At 42.0% G+C, this 22,296-nt stretch overlaps 2 protein-coding genes across 3 annotated transcripts in view; both read left to right on the top strand.

Moving 5' to 3' along the window:
• gab2 (GRB2-associated binding protein 2) overlaps positions 1-9,976 on the top strand; it is a 45,093-nt gene extending 35,117 nt beyond the window's left edge. For both annotated transcript variants that reach the window (XM_037774373.1, XM_037774374.1), the window contains exons 3-10: positions 1,707-1,935; positions 4,508-5,103; positions 5,862-5,959; positions 6,149-6,428; positions 6,585-6,675; positions 6,878-6,980; positions 7,119-7,241; positions 7,351-9,976. In XM_037774373.1, the coding sequence (XP_037630301.1) occupies positions 1,707-1,935; positions 4,508-5,103; positions 5,862-5,959; positions 6,149-6,428; positions 6,585-6,675; positions 6,878-6,980; positions 7,119-7,241; positions 7,351-7,494 (1,664 nt within the window). In that variant the 3' untranslated portion in view covers positions 7,495-9,976. The remainder of the gene's footprint in view (positions 1-1,706; positions 1,936-4,507; positions 5,104-5,861; positions 5,960-6,148; positions 6,429-6,584; positions 6,676-6,877; positions 6,981-7,118; positions 7,242-7,350) is intronic.
• Positions 9,977-13,418: 3,442 nt separating this feature from the next.
• The window catches only part of zmp:0000001236 (mastermind-like protein 2), a 46,215-nt gene continuing 37,337 nt past the window's right edge, over positions 13,419-22,296 (top strand). Inside the window, exon 1 of the mRNA XM_037774372.1 lies at positions 13,419-14,808. Coding sequence (XP_037630300.1) covers positions 14,395-14,808 — 414 coding nt within the window. The 5' untranslated portion in view covers positions 13,419-14,394. The remainder of the gene's footprint in view (positions 14,809-22,296) is intronic.

The raw sequence follows: 22,296 nt of genomic DNA, 5'->3' as shown, positions 1-22,296 counted from the left end.
TTGTTGTGTCCTCAGTATTACAGTCATTAAGCCTGCATGTGTTTTTCCATGCAGCTCTCCACTCTGGCGGGGGGGTTGTCTTCCTACAACAAATCAATATATCTACCCATGTTAGTGGGCCCTAGTACTCACCGCACTGGATGAAAGCTTTTACAAAGCTTTTTGTGGAGATGATGCCTAACCAGCCTAGGGAGAGTGGAGTCGCTCAGAACAATGGTGTAATTGAGGATGATTGGGGGGAGTCCCTGCCTGTGTGGCTGTGGGCCTGTGGGCCTGGCCATCTCACTGATGTCCACTGGCCTGGAGACCCCACAGCAGAGGCCCTTTTCCCCCTCAGGCATGGATGTGACCTCATTCAGCTAGCTGGGGCTTCAGAATACCCGCCCGCCCCGCCCTCCAACCACCACCACACATGCATACACACAATGCTGCTCACGCACCACATTTGTGTCTGTTTTTCACAGTGGCTGCGGTCCCCTCTGTATGGTCGGCTCACATTATGAATCACACAGGACGTTGCCCTCTTCTTAAAGGGCAGTTTGACCCATAACATGCTTTGTAAAGGTCTGATAAAGGAGGAGGAGAATGGTGGAGGATGAGCAAAACGCATGTGCGTCTGTTACAAAGAAGTGAAATGTGGGAAGTGACTTTTCGGATATGATTTAAATTAGAGCTGAAGTACAGTAGTTGATCGGTAGAATAGTTGATTGACAAGTCATTTATTCAACAAAAATGCAAAAACATACACAGATTCCAGCTTCTGATATGAGAAGATTTATTGTTTTTCTCTGTTAATATTCTTGTAAATTGAATATCTTTGGGTTCCAGGCTGTTTGTCAGACAAAACATACAATATAAGACATCACCGTAGTCTTGTGGAAATTGTGTGTGATATTACATAGATGAAACAATTATTTGATTAATCAAAAAAAATTGTTTAAATTAATCAGTAATTCAAATAATCATTATTCCCAATTTGAAATCTCATTGTTCTTGTAGCCATTTACTGTGCAGTGAAAGAGAGAGATTAGCATCAGCAATAGATGATTGGTGGAGTTTTTTTTTTCCCTCTCTCCCATCAGCTAGTGTTGCACACAGCACCACGGGTCGATGGATCAGTGGGCCGCCCACTCTCTACTCCTACAGCTCAGTGTGCGCCTCCTCACTTTGGCCTCCTGCCTAGTCTATTTGCAGCATCCCCTTCTCAGATTCGTCTTCTCTTTGTAGCCTTTCAATGCAGATATCAGGGATGTCACACATAAACAATAAGACGGTATGACCATGTTGTTTACACAGTCCGGCTGTGCCAAACAATGCAGCTTGATAAAATCAAACAAAGCACATTGACTGGTCAAAAAGGATAACTTGGATCACTCAAAACCTGCAGCCCCCCCCCCCCAAAAAAAAGCAGAAGGATACTGTTTTCTCTCCTCCCTGGAGACAGATCCCTCGTCTCTATTGATCAGATTGCAGACTGAAAGCTACTGAAATCCAGACTCCATGCAAGGCAAGGTCATGTAAAGGCTTAAAACCCTCAAATAAATTACACGCTGAACCTTTGACTTCAAGAATTGTGACAACAAAAGGAAAATGTTGAAGGGATGATTTTTTGGCTGATTGTTACTTTCTGTTACAGCCTGTCCAATCTGCAAAAAAAAAAGCTTTTAAATTAAACAATCAATAACTCCAGTTTCTCCTGTCTGCAGATGGCAGGTTGCAGCATATGCCTCGTTCTGTTGGAGCAGATGTCACCGGCTCGATGGCTCCGCTGACCGGGGAACGCAAGTCCTCTGCCCCGATCCACTCCAGCCAGCCGGTCCTCTTCACCTTTGATGTGCCTGTGCGCCACACACACCATGGCTCCCTGTCCAACAGTGCACCCCAGGACTACCTCCTCCTCCACCAGTGCATGAGCAGGAAGACAGAGAGTGCACGGTAAAGGTCATGACCCTCAGGCGTCCTGTGTCAGTTTCCTGTTATCCGTTAATGCAGGTCAACGTACAGGTTTACGATGCTTCCTCAGTTCAGCAGCCCCTAAGGGTTACAACTACTGTTACGGGGGGGGATTAGCCAACTGCTTTGTGCGCGTATGTGTGAGTGTGCACAAAGCATTGTGGAAATATTATAAGGCATTTTACAAGTGCTCTGATTTATTTTATTGTTTTTGGCATTTTTAAAAAATGATGTTAAATTGAAGTAAATATTCAAAACTGAAATGAGAAATAGACAATCTGAATCCATAGGCCTGAGAAAATCTTTAAACAAACAAGGTTTTTGTTATTTACTAAAATTTGATTTGATATAAAAAAGGGCTATCAATCGATTAAAATATTTAATCACGATAAATCAGATGATTGTCCATAGTCGAGGGTAATTAATCGCACATTTTTATCGATTTATAATGTACCTTAAAGGGAGATTTGTCAGGTATTTAATACTATTATCAACATGGGAGTGGACAAATATGCTGCTTTATGCAAATGTATGTGTATTTTTATTATTGGACATCAGTTAACAACACAAAACAATCAGAAATACTCGTGGGTACCCATAGAACACATTTTCATTCACATATCTTGAGGTCAGAGGTCAAGGGACCCCTTTGAAAATGGCTATGCCAGTTTTTCCTCACCAAAATTGAGAGCGAGTTTGGAGCGTTATTTAGCCTCCTTCAAGACAACCTAGTATGACATGGTTGTTCCCGATGGATTCCTTAGGCCCTAAACAACCTAAAAAACGCAAGTTGCATTATTGCCTTAAAGAAATTGTTGGAGTTAAAACTAATTTGCGCTGGTGCGTTATGATCGCGTTACTTTGACAGCCCTAATATAAAATGATAAAATACTACAGGGATAGATGGGGATAGGCAATATGGATACATTTTCTAACACAGAGCAATATAATATTGATAATTGTTTGAAGATAAAATAATGTCTGATTTTGGTTAATTAACTGTATGAAATACCAGAAAAATAAAGGTATTTCCTCGCAAAAATCCTGTAAATCCAATATTGCTATAAAGCAGACAAGTGTTTAAACAATTAGTCGATCATTTAAACATTGAAGGAACAAAATATGCAACATACAACAGACTGAATACTTGTTGAGTAACTGTATGTATCAGAACACGCATGCCTATGTGGGCTATATGCTGAGCGGGAGAACAAAAAGGACCAAGTGTTTATGTTAAATGCACTCCTGAGTTTTCCATTAACATTCACCTCACCTCCTGCCGCCGCCATACCCGCTTCCAAGAATCAAAAGGCAGCTTTAATAATGATGCCATTCAGCGGATAGCCGGCACTGTAGATGATCAATGAGGTTGAGGCGGCAATTCATCACTCCTATAGGTTTAGACTCTCACAGGGTAGAACTGCCCTCTCAGCCACACGATTTGCACATAAATCTGCAGTGTTGGGCCTCTGTGAAACCCGGGAAATCAAACCTCACAATCCATCTCATCAGCTTTATGCAGATATTTCTGTCACTCCCTCACGAGCTTCTGCTCCGCGGGTCTGCTAATTAAGACAGGCATCTGGTGGCGGGGGTATGATTTACGTCGGAACGAAACTCTTTCACTGGTCTAATGACCAGTGGTATGAATTAATCTATGTAAAAAGCCCCCGTGCAGCCACAGTGATGGAGGGCAGGGTGAAATTATTGATTGATGATTGAAATCCTGAGGAGACAGAAGAAAAATTGATGAAACACAGCAGCGTGCCATCTGACATGAGAAAGGAATGGAGTCAGAGAGAGCAAAATGTTATGTCAATATTAATTGTATTCCTTTGATGCATTATTCATTTAAAATTGTTACATTTATAATCAAGATTGAACGGAACCATTAGGAAACTGCAGTGTGGCTAACACATATGTATGAGATCTCGAGAGAGATTAGTACAGACATAAAGAAACGACTCATTGGGGATATCTTTATCTTTGCATTGGCCAACTAAGTCGGACCATTGCTCAGCTAACTGGCTAGAAATGTCTAAGCTGTAGGGTTGCTCTAGTTGGCACTCAAGGTCAAGCCCTACAAAGGAGCCGGAATAAATGAGGCATGTCCCTAGGGGGTCTAACTAAGGCTGAGGAACTGTGGGAAAGTCATAGCATTCTCCCTCTTAATATGGACGCCCTCTCCCTGTCAACATGCAGAAAACATGTCAACAAATCAGCTTTCCAAGGAAATATTAACAATACTAAAATTTGATATGTGTGCCATAGTTGCAAAAATGTGCTCAGGCACTGGTGGCAGAGGTGTGTTGTTTTAAACAGTGCTGAGACCTGAAGTGCTACAGTGCCATCTAGTGGCTCTGTGGGTGATTACATTAGAATTGCATTAAATGCTACTGTAAAAGAGATGGTTGTTGCCATTGTTTGAGATAGGCTGGCATTGGAGTATGAGACAGATGTCTGTTTTCGAGGGAGCATTTAGGCACTGTGGGAAGTGGGGACAATAAAGACTTAATGTGTGTAATGTGTGTGTATGTCTTTGTCCATGTTGCAGGAGTGCCAGCTTCTCCCAGGCCACACGAAGCAATCTGTTTGTAGGGAGCGACTCTGCGGTGCAGAAACTCTCCCATGGCTTTTCCCACTGTCTGAATGGCATGGGCGCTCAGTTGCACGGCTTCTACAGCCTGCCCAAGCCAGGGAAACACCAGTTGCCGGGGACTGATGACTCTTCGCAGGAAGCCTGCTACGTGCTCCCGCGAGGTTACAGCTCTGAGTCGGCTTCTCACAGCGGTCTAGGTGATCCCGATCTGGAGAACGAAGAGGTGTACACCTTCAAAACGCCCTGCAACACCCTCGCCACCATGCACAACAACGAGCGTCCAACCGACAATTACGACCTTCCTACGACGCCTGGCTCCTTCTACCAGATCCCCCGGACGTTTGATAAGAATCATAATAACTTGACGCCCTCCAGCTCTGAGTCGTCCTGTGCTCCTCCTCCCAGGCCCCCTAAACCTAGCCAGGGGTCAGAGGGGCAGTGGGGGAGCCCCCAGTCAGCAGGGAGCCAGAACGGAGAGGTGACGCCGGCAGTGTCGGTTATCCCACGCAGGAATACTCTCCCTGCTGTCGAGAACATCAGGCTGCACAGAGGTACACTGAGTGCTTTAACTGCTTCCCTAATACGTTTCTCCTGAATGCTGCTCGTTTCTTCGAACACAATCTGAGTTGACTCATACAGATCTTTTGAAATTGCACATTTAACCTGTTTCCTGTTTTTCAAACGCAAGTCTGACTTGATCAGTCCGTTCTCTTGTGGTATTGCAGTGACTTTGCGCTTCCTCTTCCTCCCCCTCTCTGTCTCTCTGTCTCTCACTCTTTCCCTCTTCCTCTGTCTCTCATTTCACTGATTTAACGACAGCAGCTGAGCACAAACAAACGGGCCAGTCTAGCAGACACTGTTCTGTTGAGACGCTAATGAAATTCAAGCCATACAGCCTGCTCCAGAATGCCTCGTTCCAGGCTGATAAGCAATGAAAAAAAAAAACACTCGCAGACACAATGCGCGGCCTCTTATTATGCCGTGTTCTGTGCTTCGCCAAGCCCGTGCTCAGGCCTCGCACAGCCAGAGACAAGAATTGACCTGCGACCCTTGTTAGTGAGAATACAGGCTGTTCACACACCTGTGCTGCAAAGACTAATTATAACTCAGTGAAGCATCTAATGAAAATGTCACCTGTGTTCTGTTTGTTTCATTAGAAACATGAGTTTTCTCCTTGAAATGTCAGGCGTTTTTGTCTACATCGGCCTATTTTTGCATTGCACTATTTCACTTGAGGAGCACTTTTTTTTTCCTTTTAGAGTTTATGGCAGTGGTAAATATTGATTTCTCTCCTCGCCTCTCTCCACAGGCTCCTCCTTTGAAACTAACAGCCATCACCGTCCCATCCATTTCAACAACTCAGGCCAGTCTGTGGAGTCTGTCAATGATGGGTTCAGCTCTTACCTGGTGAGTCACTCCTTCGCCGTAACTGCACTCCCTCCTCAGACAGATGCTGTTAGTGTAAAATCATAAACTGCACCGATAGAAAATGCATTTGCGCTGTATTTACTCCAATTGAGTGTTGCAGTTTTCCTGCCATATTGAGCCTGGAGAGTTTAAGAGAGTCGTGTGCCCTCTGTCTTTTTTTGACACCAGCGAACCAGAGCGCCTCTGACTCGCTCAGACAGCGGCAACTCAGATGACAACTATGTGCCCATGAATCCTGGCTCCTCGCCACTCAGCGCTGCCCAGGCTGACAGTCCTAAAAATATCTACATCCCTATGAGCCCTGGGCCACATCACTTTGATTTCCCAGGATTCTCCGCAACGTTACCTGCCCGTAAGGGGAGCAGTGCCTCCCTGTGTCACCGGCCCAGCCGCCTCAGTGATGTCACACCGCCACCCATCAACCGCAACCTCAAACCTAACAGGAAATGTGAGTTTTTGACAGCAAAGTCGTCACTGATCTAAAAGCCTGGGTTTTCTTGTTCTTTATCTGCCATTTTTGGCTTTTCAAATCAGCTCTAAAATCGGTTTGTTTCTCACAAAAACAATGATTTTTGTTGACAGTGTCTGCTCTTGTTTACCACAGCGAAGCCAACACCTCTTGATTTGAAGAACAGTGGGATCATTGATGAGCTGCCATTTAAGAGCCCAGTCACCATGTCCTGGACACGGCCCATGTGAGTCTCATATCAGTCATTCAAGCTAGGTTACCCAAGACCACACACACACACACACACACACACACACACACGCACACACACACACACACGCACGCACGCACGCACGCACACAGTTTGATGGTACAGATTGGTGCTGTATTACGTTTCTGCCCGAGGTCAGAAGGTAGAAGCACTCACAGTCCTGTCTGCTTTGCTTCAGGCCCGCTATGAACTCCATGTCCTCCCAGCACTGTCGACCCATCTCGACACAAAGCATCACCAGCACAGACTCCGCAGACAGTGAGGAGAATTATGTGGCTATGGTAAGTCCCAATAGCTGGAGGGGAGATCAGGGGAGCACATTGTGTTCTTTGTTTTAATGATCCACTTGTTTGCGTGCTATGCTTCCTCAATCTCCCTACATCCCGTGTGAGTTAATCCTCCCTCTTGTCCCCCATTAGCAGAACCCGGCGTCTACCTCCCCGGCCGTGAGCGGCACCAGCAGCCCGGCCCCTAGGAAGTGTGGCAACGTGGACTACCTAGCGCTGGACTTCCAGCCTGGGTCACCCAGCCCGCACAGAAAAGTAAACATTTTGTAGGCTTAATTTGTAGCAGCATGCGCTCTTATTTCTACCACAGTGTAGTCCGCCCTCAGGCCAGAATCTCACTCATGCCTTATTTATGACTCCGCAGCCCTCTACATCCTCTGTGACCTCTGATGAGAAGGTGGACTACGTGCAAGTCGACAAGGAGAAGACCCAGGCACTGCAAAGCACCATGCAGGAGTGGACCGATGTGCGGCAGTCTACTGAACCTGCCAAGGGGGTCAAGTCCTGACACTGACCCGTACAAAACAATGACAGAAAACACAACAAAATTCCAACCTTAAGTCAAGCATCTCTAGTATCATGTTTCTATCATTACTATGAATACTGGTTGGGCTTGTTTAAGACTGAAATACTTGGACAAAAAGCCATAACCTATCCAATGCCTGTTCTCTGTGATGATTTTTACTGCAATGCACTGCTAACATGCAGGATATCAGGCCATACAGGTGAAGCGCCCTGCCAAAGCTCTTCATGCAGACTGTTATAACGGTCTACGGACTCATGTGTATGAAAATATCATCCCTACTCATCAACCCATCCTTTATAAATTAAGTGTTTCATCAAAGCTGTCCCCACCCACCCCCCTCTGTCAAACATCTAGCAGGTAATTTACCCAATTGCTGCCATTTAAAAGAGTAGCAGAGGCTAACTGATCGATAACCATATTAATATACTGTAAGAGTATGCTTACTGGTCTCAGGAATGCCAAGATGCACTCCAATTTTGGCATGCAGGCAGACTCTCTCTTTTCACTTCAATCTATCATTTGTGCTGAGTCTTGCAGAAGCAGTGAAGAGATTATTTTCACTGCGGGCAATCATTTCAGCTTAGCAGTGCATGTCTGGTAAAGAAGAGGAAGGGAGGGGGGTGGGGGGGAATACAGCTTTACAAATACGTAAAGGCCCGTGTCAGAAGCCTTAATGATGACTGCACATGGCTGTTGCCTCGGTTTCAATTAAGTATGAGCCCGAACCATATTTAAAAAGCTGTCAGGCAGGATGGCAGGCCAATTATTTCAATGCAGGTACAAAGTCAGTAACGTCCAAATGTACAGAATGAAGGGAGCAAGACGGATGAGAAGAAGAAGAAGAAGAAGCAGCTTGTGTCTTTGTACGGTTTGACTTTGGTGGTCATTTCACTTCAGGTAATATTCTAATACATTTCATTGTAAATGTGCACTGACCAAGAGAATTATTGAGATGGAGGCAGTAAAAATGAAGCAGGAGGTGTACTTTCTAAGGAGTTCAGATACCCCCTCTCTATCTCTCTCCAGAGACCATAAATACAAGCTAAGTAGAAGGAGAATCGCATATTTATGTTTTCCAGAATCCAACCATTCACTGATGTATGTCTTCGGGTCTTTGATACGCCACACACTACAGCTATGTCTCTGAAGAGTAATTGTTTCCTGTATGTAAATTATTAATAGAATGACATATTTGCAGCACATCTTGTTGACTGTTTGATGCACTTGTCTGAGACAAAAAGGTGCACTGCAGTAATGTAACATTGTGCTGTTTCTTGCAAAGGCAGCCTGCCACAATGAAGATTTGCCAGTGATCATAGTCACTTAAAAACAGTTTAGGGAAGAATGTTTTCTTAATTTCCTAAACTCTTTTATTTGTTTTAGTTTGCCTTATATTTTTCATTTCAGTTTTGAGTGTAAATTTTGCCTTGGAGAATTTTAATGATTCACAATATTATTCAAGTGAGAGCCATATTGTATTTAGGACAACTGAATGATCAGTTTCTAGTTCAACTTAAGTCCAGTATTTCATTGTGGGCTGGAACCACTGAAGGGTGATTTGATCTTTCTATGAATAGCGTGGCCATGCAGTGCTAGGTGGTATTATTGATTATTTCATTAAGATTTACGTCTTAATGTTTTTTCTACCATTTTTACTGCGTTTTGTATTCTTTTTATCATTATTTTTTACTGATACATGTAAGCAAGTGATATTCAAAAAGGATGGGGTCAGGCTAAATTAAGCTAAGTTTGTTACAGCGTGTATTTTATTTTAATTTTTTTTTTTAATTCCCAAGTTGAATTTGTATGATCTATACATGAAATGGGGAGGCTGGCAGTTTGAGTTGCACTGGCAAAGCCCTTCCCGGGTGAACTGTGATTCACAAAGCGCGAGAGCAAGAGAGGAAAGAAAAGACTGAAGAAAAGCCTGTCTCCCTGTCAGTCTCTGAAGTGAAATGGATGTGTAATTTATTATCTAGAGATGCCCGTCGTAAGCAGAAGAGCCGTGTATGTGTTGTGGTAGATTGTGAGTTGTAGTATGTTTAATGACAGCCTGACTGGGCGAGATTGAAAACACTGCTCAGATCTACTGTCAGACTGTCACTGGGTTGACGTACTGTACTAGTAGAGATCTTTTTTTTTAACCACTGTTATTGCTACTACTGTAAAGCATTTGCAGATTGCTTGTGTGTTAATTTATTAATTTATTGTGCATTTTGCAGTTAATAATTGTAAAAAAAAAAAGAAGAAAAAAAAACCCAACAACAACCAAACAAGGAAACCTTCTCTCTACTAACATTGATGTATGCAAACTGTCTTGATTTTGTGAAGCAATATGACAGACGATGCCAGTGTGATGGTAATGTGGTACAGTTCATTTGGGATACGCAAGAATACAAGACGTTGTTATTCCTGTATTATGGTAGACTTAAACTGTGGACATAGAATAAATCAAGAAGTGAAAGTTTGGCGTTAAGGTTCCTCTTTAAATATATACCAAAACACTGTTTTTCTGGCGGCCACGATGCCTTTACTCATCTCTCACCCACACATTCTCAATCGGTGCTGTAATGCACAGAAGTTGAGCGTCTGCTGCCCCCTGTTGTGTCGGACAGCAGCTGCATCCATTGGTATTGATAAAGTACTGGATAGATAGGAGTTTTTGGAAGCTGATACACATACCAGCGGTCTCAGTCAGTATTTATGCCTGTATATTGAAAAAAAATCCTACAAAAAAAAAAAAAAATTAATTTTTAGCACACAGCAGGAAAGCATTTTGATTTAAATTGGAAAATGATACATTTAATGTGTTATTATTTCTAAATAAATATTGCAAGAAATAAGAATGTGTTCCCCCAGGATCTGTGTACTATTGTGCTTCATGATATGACTTTAATTTTCCAGTAATGACCAGTGACTAATATTTCATTCCCCCATGAACAAAATAAAAATGACTAATCGGCTAAAAATGTCTTCGTCAACCGAGACCCCAATGACAGATGACTAAGAGGGGCAGCAAAAAAATAAAATGTGCAATGAAAAGCATATTTCTACTCCTTTCTTTATGAATGTCTGTGATACTGATACTGGCAATGTCTGCTTAAAGGTCACTATTGACCCACTATGTATTGGTCTGCTTCGCTATGGGCAGCAATATATATACAGCATATATATTTATGGATTTTTTCTCATCCTTCCAAAATTGATTTGTATGGGTCCTTAAGGAATCTGTGTTTTTGTGAAGTAGCGGGTTTGAAAATCTTTGCAAGTGTTTCATGATAGGAGTTTCTCTGGATTTTACCCTGTTTTCTAGTTAGATCTTTGTTCGACTATTTTGTATGACAATGCAGCATAAGACCCACTGGGTATGTTAAAATTCTTCAGAATTATACATTTATGTGCAACAGTATTACTACATTCCAGAGATCTTATATTTTTGAAGTTAGTAATATCTTGAACTATCGTTCCTTGCTACAATTTTAAAACTGTTACTCTTTTTTTTTTTTTACCAGCAGTGTTCTGTAGTATAGCTGTAAGTGAATTTAAAGTGTTCTTAAGTATTGCTGCAGGCTGTCGACTTCTATGTCATCCCCATGTGTTTAGGATCATTGTAATATGATTAAATTAAAACCTGAGCTGTAGTTAGTACCATGTTGCCTCAGTAACCACGAGGACCAGTCTAATGATTCTGGGTCTGAGTCCCACTTCCAGGTCAGCAGGATGGTCTGAGTGAGGTCAGAGATTTTTCCGTAATTGCAGAGTCAACAGGTTGGTGACCACAATAGATAATCTTTCTTCCCCTGTCAAAGCAGCCTGGGGCAGGATGCTTAAACTACTCCATTAATATTATTATTATATTATTAGACTTTTTACTTTTTTTAAGGGCAGCAAGGTAAGTCCATGTTCCACAGGTTTGCTTTCCTCTTTGGCTCTGTCTGTGTATGTGTGTTTTTTTCTCTGGGTGCTTCAGTTTCCTTCTGCTTTACAAAAACATGCATCCTGTCTCTGTGAATGTCAGTGGGATTGCCTGTAACCCTTCGTGTGCTGTATAAGTCTCCATCTACAGTGAAATAGGTAAGTTGTTTTTTTTAATTGCACTATCAAAAAGGCACATTTCAAATTCAAGAAAATACAGTTTACAATAATATAACAACCGAGTGAGCGGTAACAACAGCAAGCAAATAGAGAATAACAAGACAAAAATAAATAGCCTCTAATGAAAGAAAGAAAGAAAGAAAGAAGGAAAAAAAAAAACAACCACCACAGAAAAGACAACACAGATGGTCAATTAGGAATTAATGTACATAGATATTCATGAAGATATAGGGCTTTTTGAAATTCACATTTTACATATTTTTTATTTAGTATTATCTTGTTTAGATGTAGCAAATATAGGAATATTTTTTCAGAAACGAGATTTATGTATGAAATAATTTGCCAAAATAATTAATTTATTATTCCCAAACTGTGTTTTGGAATTTTGGAGACCAAACTTATATTTTCAAATGTCAGAATGGGAATATTTTGATCAGTGTGGTGGGTAAAATGCAGCCAACTATGAGTGAATGTATGTTATAATGCGAGACAATAATGGACCAACTGAATTCACTTTATCCATATTTTAATTCGAGAGGTGCTATAGGCCTAAATGTGTCCACCTTTCAGGTGTTGATGAACACATGAAGTCAGCAGTCAGCTGCTGTAGTAGACAATAAGTGTTCAGAAGGTTTGATGTTAACACAGATTTCAGGCACAGAGCCCCCCCAGCTTCCGGAGAATGAAGGAGCCTGTTTGTTTACGAGCATGTGGAGAACCAATCAGCTGTTCGAAGTGGTACATTGGTACATTTGACTCGTTTAGTGTGTTCACATCCACAGAGCTCGAGATTTGGGATACAACTCGTCTTTTCTAGGACGTTAGTTGCTTCAGTTGATATGTGAGTAGCCAATGCTTCACATGTGTTGCTCGGTTTTCATGTGGAACTTGACTTGCATGCTGACTAGTCAGACTAGTTCACAGACTGCCAGAAAGAGGTTAACTTAGTGTTCGAATTTGACAGTACTTTACTACAAATAGTTCGCTTTCATAGTTTGCTGTCAACTTTATTCCCTTTTGGGATTAATAAGAGTCTATCTGATGAACTATTGTATTGATAACCTATGGCCAAAGTTTTGTAGGACTTGATTTTGTGTTGCGTGTTTTATTCTAATTAGGTCTAATTATTGTAATATTTCTAGAAACCTTTGAAGAGCCCTCTACTGTAGCCTCAAACACAACCACAGTAAGATATTTTAAACCATAAATATCTTACTAGTGCTGCCACTGCTTCATCAGCTACTTATCATGCAACTTTAGTTTAGTTTAGTTTATTAAGATACTGTAGCTACAGCAGTGCAGCAGCTAATTCTTCCTGGGGTCCACAAACACACTTAATGTGACAGTGCAAGAATAAACGGGACAAGACAAAAACCCACACAGACACAGAATAATCTAACATAATATTACAGAATAAACAAGACTAAACACAAACACAGAATAATCTAACATAATATAACAGAATAAACAATACTAAACACACACACACAAAATAATCTAACATAATATTACAGAATAAACAATAATAAACACAAACACAGAATAATCTAACATAATATTACAGAATAAACAATAATAAACACAAACACAGAATAACCTAACATAATATTACAGAATAAACAGCACAAGACTGAAACACAGACTGGGACAAGACAGGCTCCTGACGATCATAATCAGAAAAAAATGAAATTGCAAATCATACTTCCTACAATAAATAAGTAGTGTCATGTTTATCAAACCTAAGTAGGCTAATGCAGGCCCATGCAGGTCCTACAGGACTAGTTCACTCTTCCCTCCACTAGAGTGCGCGTTTGGACCCCTCCACCTCCATGAGAGTGTCTCATGTCAGAGGAGGAATGTTCATACAATGAGGCTCTGTGTATTGTAGTTCCGCTGTAGCCTCGGTGCACCACACGGACAAACGCTTGTCAATGGACTACTGGAGACTGATCTCAACCGGTTTACGCAGCGGATCCCCGCGTCTCGCCTGCCTGCTTTTTCTCTTCTAATTTGCAACCAGATCCTTTTTCTCCGGATGGAAAGAGAAGAGAGAGACACAGAGAAAGGACTCAAAGCGAAACAAAAATGCCGTGAGTCTTGAAGTTTAGTGGCTTTTGTGTGTCGGTACATTCTCCTGTTTTACCGACCGATCGCTCACTTTGTATTTCTAGTGTCCAGTGTTACTCTGTACCGGACTAAGTGTGGCACATTCTGAGATAAAGTGAGATATGACATCGTGCCAGGGATCTAGCCGTCGGTGGAACTGAAGTTGTGCGTGCTATGGTTTAGAATCATCCGAGGGATTCACATTGAATCTCATTTAGATCTGTGAGCAGAGGTCGAGTCGTTAAGCAAGAGTGGATTCATCCCAGCTGTGGATCCTCAACTGTTGGTAAATCATTTCAGTTTTTAATTAGAAGCTGACATAGTAACACCCCAGAGGAAGCGAGCACTAATACAGATCTGCAACGCTGGGACTTTTGAACGCCTCTGTGGAACCTAGTGTGAGTTATCTTACTTTAGAGGCTAGTGACTTTCAATCTTTCACATCACTTTAACATTCCTATCAGTTTGAGGAGATAATTGTGCAACTTATCTTTCAACAAATCTCATAAGGCTGCATCCTAATTCTCTGAAGTGACTTGGTGCGTGCAGTGGTCTGTTTTTCTTTCCACATGGGATCCTAGCTGAGTCCCAAAGTCTAGTTTCCTTCCATGCCTAAACACTGTGGTCCATTAGCAGCTCAGTGGACCTCAGTCTCTACCAACTAGTCTGGGACCTGCGGGCATGGGAGAGGCGACCCCTGCTCAGTCTGCTGCAGGGGCATTCGGACCCATGTTGGGTGTGGGTTTAGGGGCTCTGCCCGGCGGGGGGGTCGGTACCGGGCCGGTGGTCAACACCTCCAGAGGCTCCGCGGTGCCACAGCTGCACAATGCCATAGTTGAGCGTCTGCGCGCCCGCATCGAGCTGTGCAGGAGGCACCACTCCACCTGCGAGAACCGCTACCAGAGGGGGCAGGCCGAGACCTCGGACCGGGAGCACGAGAGCACGCTTCACCTGCTCAACATAGTCCACCAAGGGCCTGGGAACCGAAAGGCAAAGGGCAGCCGGGGATCGAACCAGCAACCTCCAGAGTACAGCAGGGCCAACGGAGAGCAGAAGGGCGCAGAGGGCGAGCAGAAGATCAACACGCGCATAGCGGTGAGTTTTGGGGAGTTGGTGGTGATGATGGTGACAATGATCATCATTGCCACCAATAATAATAATAATGATGATGATGATGACTATGATTATGATGATGATAAAGCTGGTATCAAGGATGACACCATGGTTAATATGATTATTATGGTGATTTTGGTGGTGTTATGGCTGCAAACATACAGGTCATACAGGACAGCAAAACTCAGACCATGAGATGTTACAAGCATTTTTTTCCTGCATGCTGTTAAAGCAAAGTGTCAATATGCTGGTCAGCTGAACGCTGTAGTTTATGCTGCAGGGATAATGTATTAAAGGTCCAGTGTGTAGGATCTGGCGCTATCTAGCAGTGAGGTGAGGAGATTGTAACCAACTGAAGCCTCTCCCATGTGCCAACTGTGTTGGAGAGCGCTAAAAAATGCAAATGGCCCTATCTGGAGCCAGTTGGAGCAGAGCCAGTGCGTAGTGTGTGTGTGTGTGTGTACGTGGGAAGTGAGTGGTGAAGTAAGAGAGAGAGGCGACGGGAGCGAGTAACGTTATCGACTCCGCCCGAGCAGGAAAAGTTAACAGAGTTTGGTTTGTCCGTTCTGGGCTACTGTAGAAACATGGCGGACTCCGTGGAGAGGGACCCACTCACTAGGTAAGGGATAATATACAGCGAGCAAGCGTCATTGTTGTGAAATAAACCCCGACAGGGCGATGCCGCACCCCGACAGGGTGATGCTGGTGGACCCCAATGCGAAGCCCTGAAGGGGTTTATTTCACAACAATGACCGGAGTCCGTCATGTTGCACCGCTATGTTTTCAACAGTCTTTCACAACAATGACACGCTAGCTGTACATGATCCCGCTTATCACCCGGCTACTTACTTAAGAAATCAATAATTTGACACAAAAATGGTCCATCAGAGTCCGACATCAGAACTGCGCCCATAGCAATGCTCTGTTATACTGCACATCGCAACGGTCTGCTATAATGAAATAACAGACCGTAGTAGTATAGAGTATTCAAGTGTAATAAGTAAGGGAAAATATACAGAAACCCTGATAGATATAAACGGCTCATTCTAAGCTAACAAAAACCCAATGTTACACACACTGTTCCTTTAAGTAATGTTTCTCCACAAACTACTCAAAATGCTCTACTTCGACTACAAACAGTTAAGGCTCTGTCCAACCTTACAGAACAACCAGATCCAGACTAAATGGCACAACACAGGCAGTGTTTTATAAACTCTAGGTTGCTGGTTTTGCTGATTAAAGGGGCCCTTGAAGTATAGACGGGATGATGATACGGGATCATGAAACCGGTTTGCAAAGCAATCCATTCAGAGGAAATTGTTTCAGGGTCATTGGGCCATGGGGATGTTTTTGCATTTACTGCAAACCATGTCAGCATCTCTACTGTGCAGCTGATCCAAACAGAGGGATGCAGATGCATTCTGTGGCTTGTTTAACCCATTTTAATATGCACCATTATCTCATTTTGCAGTACAGATAAGTCGGTTTCCTTTGGTTGTCGCACGAATTACCAAATTCTCAAGAGGATGCTACCTGTCATTGAACAGGGTTTCACAAAGTGTTTCTTAACAAGAGGGTTTATTTGTTTGTTTCTGAGGGATCCTGTATCAAGTAAAGAGCGGGATGACCTCGTTTTTGAGCAGTTTTGAGAATCTTCAGAGAAAACGATACTGAGAATAAAGGACAGTATAGTTTGCATATCTTCTTCCTCAACAACAGAGCCTTGTAAAGGACATATGGGTAGGGGGGAACGTGACTGTGAGACACAGCAGGGCTTTCTCTGTGCCTGCTAGTGCTGATAGGACCGACTTCCTGTATGGCAACTGTTAAGGACACAGCCAGCAAGATGTGAGATTTATTTAGTTGTTTTCTTTCATTGGGCATGAGGGAGTTCAGCATCTCTACACCATGAATTATTTCCCAAGCAGCGTTTCAATATGATGTCAAAAGGGTGAAAGCTTGCAGATGTTCCTGCTCTCTAGATCTGCTTGAGATGCTGGATGGAAAAATAAACAATGTAATATTTTTTTTTCCAGTAAAGCCATAAAAGGGCAACGATGATTGTCCCGTCAGTTCGTTTATTGTCATCACTGGAACTGAGCACGGGGATAGCCTCTGCTACGATTTACTTTAAGCCTCGATCGAGACTTTCACATATACAAGAAAAGTCGATTTTCCATGATTTATAGTGCTAATATAAAGTGCAGTTTAGCTTTCCACATATTTAGTTTTCATGCTGTTACAGCCGCAGGAACATGATCGGAGGCAAGACACAACAACATGGATTATGTTGACTGTCTAAAAGAGGTCAGGGAACATCATTATCATGTACTGTTTCATTTTTACTGATGTTGACTCTGGAGTAGCGTGTTCTACATAAAACTGATGAGTGCAGCAAGATGGTGAGGAGGAAATGAAGTCCTGGCGTACATGTTTATATCAACCCTGAGGTTAATATGTTTTTCACAAGTCATGATGATTGGTTGAAGCAGAACAGCAGCCATTGCAGAAATCCCCTTTTTTTTTTACAGCATCTATCCAGCATTAATAGTGCAGAGAGTTTCTTTTCTTGAATGTATTAAAGTGTAGAATAACTTGCAATGATTTATTTTTTATAATCTCTGGCTATAAAGAGAGTACAACTTGTGTTTCAGATATTTCCTGGGGTGCAGTAGTAGTTCACCGCATTCTTCTGAATTAAAAAAAGTAAGGGCTTCTACAATGGCCACATCTGTGCATGTTATTGACTGTTCACATTGGAATTTGCGATGGAAATGTACACCCAAGTGAGGGGCAAACAACACAATGGATTATGACTGGCTGGGAGCGCGGAGTGAGCAGCACTTAACAACGGTGCTCATTGAGAGCAGATTAACAAAAGGATATTCTTTTAGATGAAATTGGAGAAATGGGGGAAGAAGAAGAGACGGGAGCTTACTTATTCCGACGACTCAGAAAATGATTTTCCATAATGCTTGCATCGAAAGCTTTTGGGATATTCATAGATTCATAGATTATGCTTTTTCACAACCAGTCTTTCCCTTTATACCTGTATCAGTAAACACATTCGGCACAAATGGGTCAGGGTAGAGCTTACAAAACATTAGCCCTGTATTACAATGTACAGACATTTAGTTTCATCAGATCAGTATTCAGTAACCATCTTACATTGTCTTTCAACGAGTACACAAAATAAAGGCTTAACAAACAGTGATACTGCCTCGCCGCATGTAGCATGCCATGCATTGTCGTGCCCTATTATCATGCCTTTAACAAATGGCCCACTAAGCACCTTCTTGAAAGATGTGCTGGCCATGAAACTGTTTGAAGCACAAGGCCCCCATATAAATGTTTAGAGCCACTGAATACATTTCCTGCACGTGTTTACTTAAAGTCAAACAGGCCTTGAAAAAGCAGTAGGCGAGGGATGCCTGGTGATTAACAGTCCTGTGTGCACTGGGAGGATTTTTGTTATTTCCCAGTCTTGTTCTAGTGACAGATCTGGGAACTATAGGCCTAGAGCAGCGTGCGCTCGTAGAGAAAGTGCTTTGTATGCTGATGTGTTTGCCTTGTTTTGTTTGCCCACTTGCAACTCAGTGTTTACCACACGGCAGCAGCTCTTTTTTTAAAAGCCGGAGTGTGAGGCCTCCTGGTCAGCTTGTGGTCTAAAACAGAAACCACATAAACCGCAACGTCCCCAGTTCAAATCTTGCCAAAAGAACTTTGTTTTTGTCCTCCTCCTCCACTCTCTCCCCGCTATGTTTCCTGTCACTATCTACTGTGAGCTGCCCTATAAAGGCACAACGCCAAAATACACTTTATGTGTTTGGCACAATTGCAGCACCTTGTACAAAAGGTCAAAATTGGCAACTCGGTTGTACTTAAATTGACCGATGTGATGTTCCTAATGCCGGGTACGCACTACACGAGAATCAAGCCGATTTTTGGGCCGTGGGAACAACATGAGTTGTTCAGTACAAAGAAGTGCAAAAACTAGCATCGCTAATTCTTCCTGCCCGTTGTTCATGAATGGAATCTGTTAGTGTGTGGTGTGCTGTTTTAGCCAAATCGATGCTCCCCACACACTACAGGAACAGAACCTTAAAATTTAACATAACATGTCGTTATGTGTGTTTTCAAAATCTGTTAAGATTTGACAAATCTGTGTGGGCCAAACTTAACTTGGGATTTCAGGACCTCCACTAAAGGGTCGCAAGATAAATGTGATGGGTTGTAATATTATTAACAGGGTAGGAAAGCAGAAAAAACAACTAAATTAAGTTGACTTTTTCAGACATTAATCTAATTTGGCCTTTCTTTCCCCTTTGTTCTTGATATTTCCATCTTCCAGACTTTAGAAATGATTCAAATTAAACAAAGAAAGAAAATAACTCTTTGCATGAATCAGATGAACAGTTAGACTATGGAGCGGTGATCAGGGGTCGCAGTTTGACATCGCTTCATTTGAAGGGGAAACCACCATGCAGTGGTGTCCTGCAGATTATGGCCAATCAAGACTAATGTGCAGAATGACAATTTTTGTTATAACATTAATGATTTTTTTTTTTTTTTTTAAATGCATCAAAAATGCATCACTTCCTGTTCGGACAATCATTTTTGTATTTACATTTCAAGTACATTTTAGTCAGCCAACTTGACAATGAAACAAAAAACAATCGCACCTCTTAATTCAGTGGATCAGGCCAGTGGATTGACAGCTTACTCAAATAGCGTGGAGAAAAATAAATTCCTTGTACTCTCTTGTAGTCATGTATGATGGATGAAGAGTGTGTGTGAGTGTGGGGTGGGGTGTGCACCGTAAGTGCTTCCTGGCATACCCTGTTTGGCTGTTGAACTGCCTGAATCAGAGCTGCCGGTGGTCTGATCTCAGCCTGGCTCGGCTGTGATGTGAAACAATTAGCCCAGGTCCATGGGGGCCACCCACAGTGAAGCCCACAGCTTTACCCAGCCCTGTGGACACAGTAAGGATCCATGTTCATCCCACAGATCACTTCCATGTAGTCATGGGAGGGCTAAAGTTTCTTTTCTTTCAGGAGTAGCTGGCTGTCAGTTGGTCTGAATGCTGAATTACTTTAAGTCCCCTTTAGTGAGGACTGAAATCGCTGCGGGTGCTGTTTATTGACAGCAACGACTACTGTAAGCCTGATGTGATTAAGCTGGTCTCATTGTATAGACTGTAGCTGTGAGATGAGTCGAGCAGCTCATAGTGCTCTGATTAAAAGACATTAAGATAGGCCTCCATATACTGTAGTAAAGCCATCTGTTAATCTCCTCCTTCTATTTGGGATTAGTGCTCATTCCAAGATCTAGTTTAAACAGCCACAATCCAATTCTACTTATGCACAGTGCATTTTTGGGTGTGGAATATGTGTTTTAAAATGTCCTATTATTTAAATGTGAGTTTTCTTGTAACAAAAAACACCTGATTTTAGAATGTAATAAATGTCACAATACTCATGATGTTTTCAGATATAGTCAAGTCCAGTCAAATTTATTTCTATAGCACATTTAAAACAACATGAGCTGACCAAAGTGCTTTACAGACATAGGCAGAATAAAAACAGGTCAACAATATACTATATATATATTATGTAGAGATGTTCCGATACCTTTTTTTCCTTTCTGATACAGATTCCGATATACCTGAACTTGTGTATCGTCCGATACCAGTGCGTTAAAAGCTAAAATATATTATTATTATAAATACATACAGAGAATGAATGCCATAGAACTTTCTTTTATTATCTAGTTTGACCGATTTTCTAGTGTAAAATATTGCCAGATTGCTGTCATTGTGCTTGCTCTGGCTAACGATACACGTTACAACGTTCTCCGCTAGCACCTGCCCGATCGGTACTGCACATGGGCAACTCTCAACAGAGATGACAAAGAAGCAGAGATGTCTCACTCGTTAGCTACTTCCATTGTCAATTTTGGAAGCAGCGACCATTTTTTTTCCGGTGCTGATGATGGAAGTAGCTATAACAAGTGAGCCATCTCGCTGCTCTCTCATCTCTGTTGAGTGGTGCACATGTGCAGTAACTGATCAGGCAGGATGTACGGATCAGGTTGCGAGTGACAGGTGACACAGTGGCATGTTGTTGTTTCTGTGTAGTGTAAATGAGCTGATAAATTATGATAACGTGATATCGGATCGGTGCAGTTACTCGCCGATACCCGATCCAGCATTCTGGGCTATATCAGAGAAGCATTTCCGATATTGGTATCTGTATCGGAACAACTCTAATATTATGATAGTTTAAAAAAGAAGTAGTTTAGCCAAGACGGTGTTTATTGACAGTTCACAATACTGGACCCCAACTGGTTGAGAATATAATATTCTTTGTACAAATGCTACAAACTTGTCGGATTGAAAAAAATTGAGTAATTGCAGACAATGGGTAGATATGAATGCATTAACCCTCATTCACGGTCCACCATAGATTTCTTTTAACAAAATTATACCAATTGGGATGAGAGTTATACGCTATGGAATGTGATTGAAGTTCATTTGATGACATTTGCTTATTAAATAGTTATTTTTATACTCCCAAATATTTCCAGATTAATTTCAGGCAAACATTTTTAATAGATGGATATTATTATGACTTCTCCATCCATAAAGTTCTGTGTTGTGTCTTCTGAGTGACTCCACATGAACTGAAGGGATCATCATTCTACATTTTGTTCAGAGGAACATGACGGCGGCTTTTTAACTGATACACATCAGACAGATTTACTGACTTGTGTAAAAGTACGGACTGTGTAACATTATGTTCTGGACATTCCACAGTCATATCCGAGGGCAGTTCATAAATTTTTAGCACCAGCCAGATCTCCGCAAGCACAGCTTGTCCTTAAGGAAGGGGGAAGTATAGTAGGTTAATATCGCACACAAAGCTGATGCTGTGGCTTGTCAGTTTCCAGGAAATGACTGCCTCTGGATGACATTTGTTTGGACAGTGTGTTGATTCTGACTTGGTTAATATCTACAGTATCATCTTCTGGCTAAATTGTGCATGAAATGAATGTCTCTATTCCCCAGTAAACATGGTTTTATGATAACATCAGCATACATGTGTTCTAAACAACTTAGCTTCACATAAATTCTGTGATCATGATTGCTATGTCCTCGAGGGAGAGCTGGGTACAGGCTGCAACAAGCTTCTCTTTTGGTAGCAAAACCCAGACACCAGATTTTTAAGTGGCACAAAACAAAGTTCAATGATGACTGACATTTCTCAGAGGAGCTTTATTTTTCAATCCCTTTGAGTTAATGATTACATTTACGAAAGATATTGTAGAGACGGAATTTTCAATCTCATAAACTGCAGCTTTTAGTATTATCCAATGGCATAAATCAGGACCTTCAACAAGTCATTAGTTCTAGTATGATGATGTCCGAATATGTCAAATGAAATTTTAAGTGGTTGTCCGACAGATTTTTGT

The sequence above is a fragment of the Sebastes umbrosus genome, chromosome 7 (assembly GCF_015220745.1).
Source record: "Sebastes umbrosus isolate fSebUmb1 chromosome 7, fSebUmb1.pri, whole genome shotgun sequence".
Taxonomy (NCBI): domain Eukaryota; kingdom Metazoa; phylum Chordata; class Actinopteri; order Perciformes; family Sebastidae; genus Sebastes; species Sebastes umbrosus.
The sequence above is the reverse complement of the archived record's forward strand: the minus strand, read 5'-3'. Positions and strand labels throughout refer to the sequence as shown.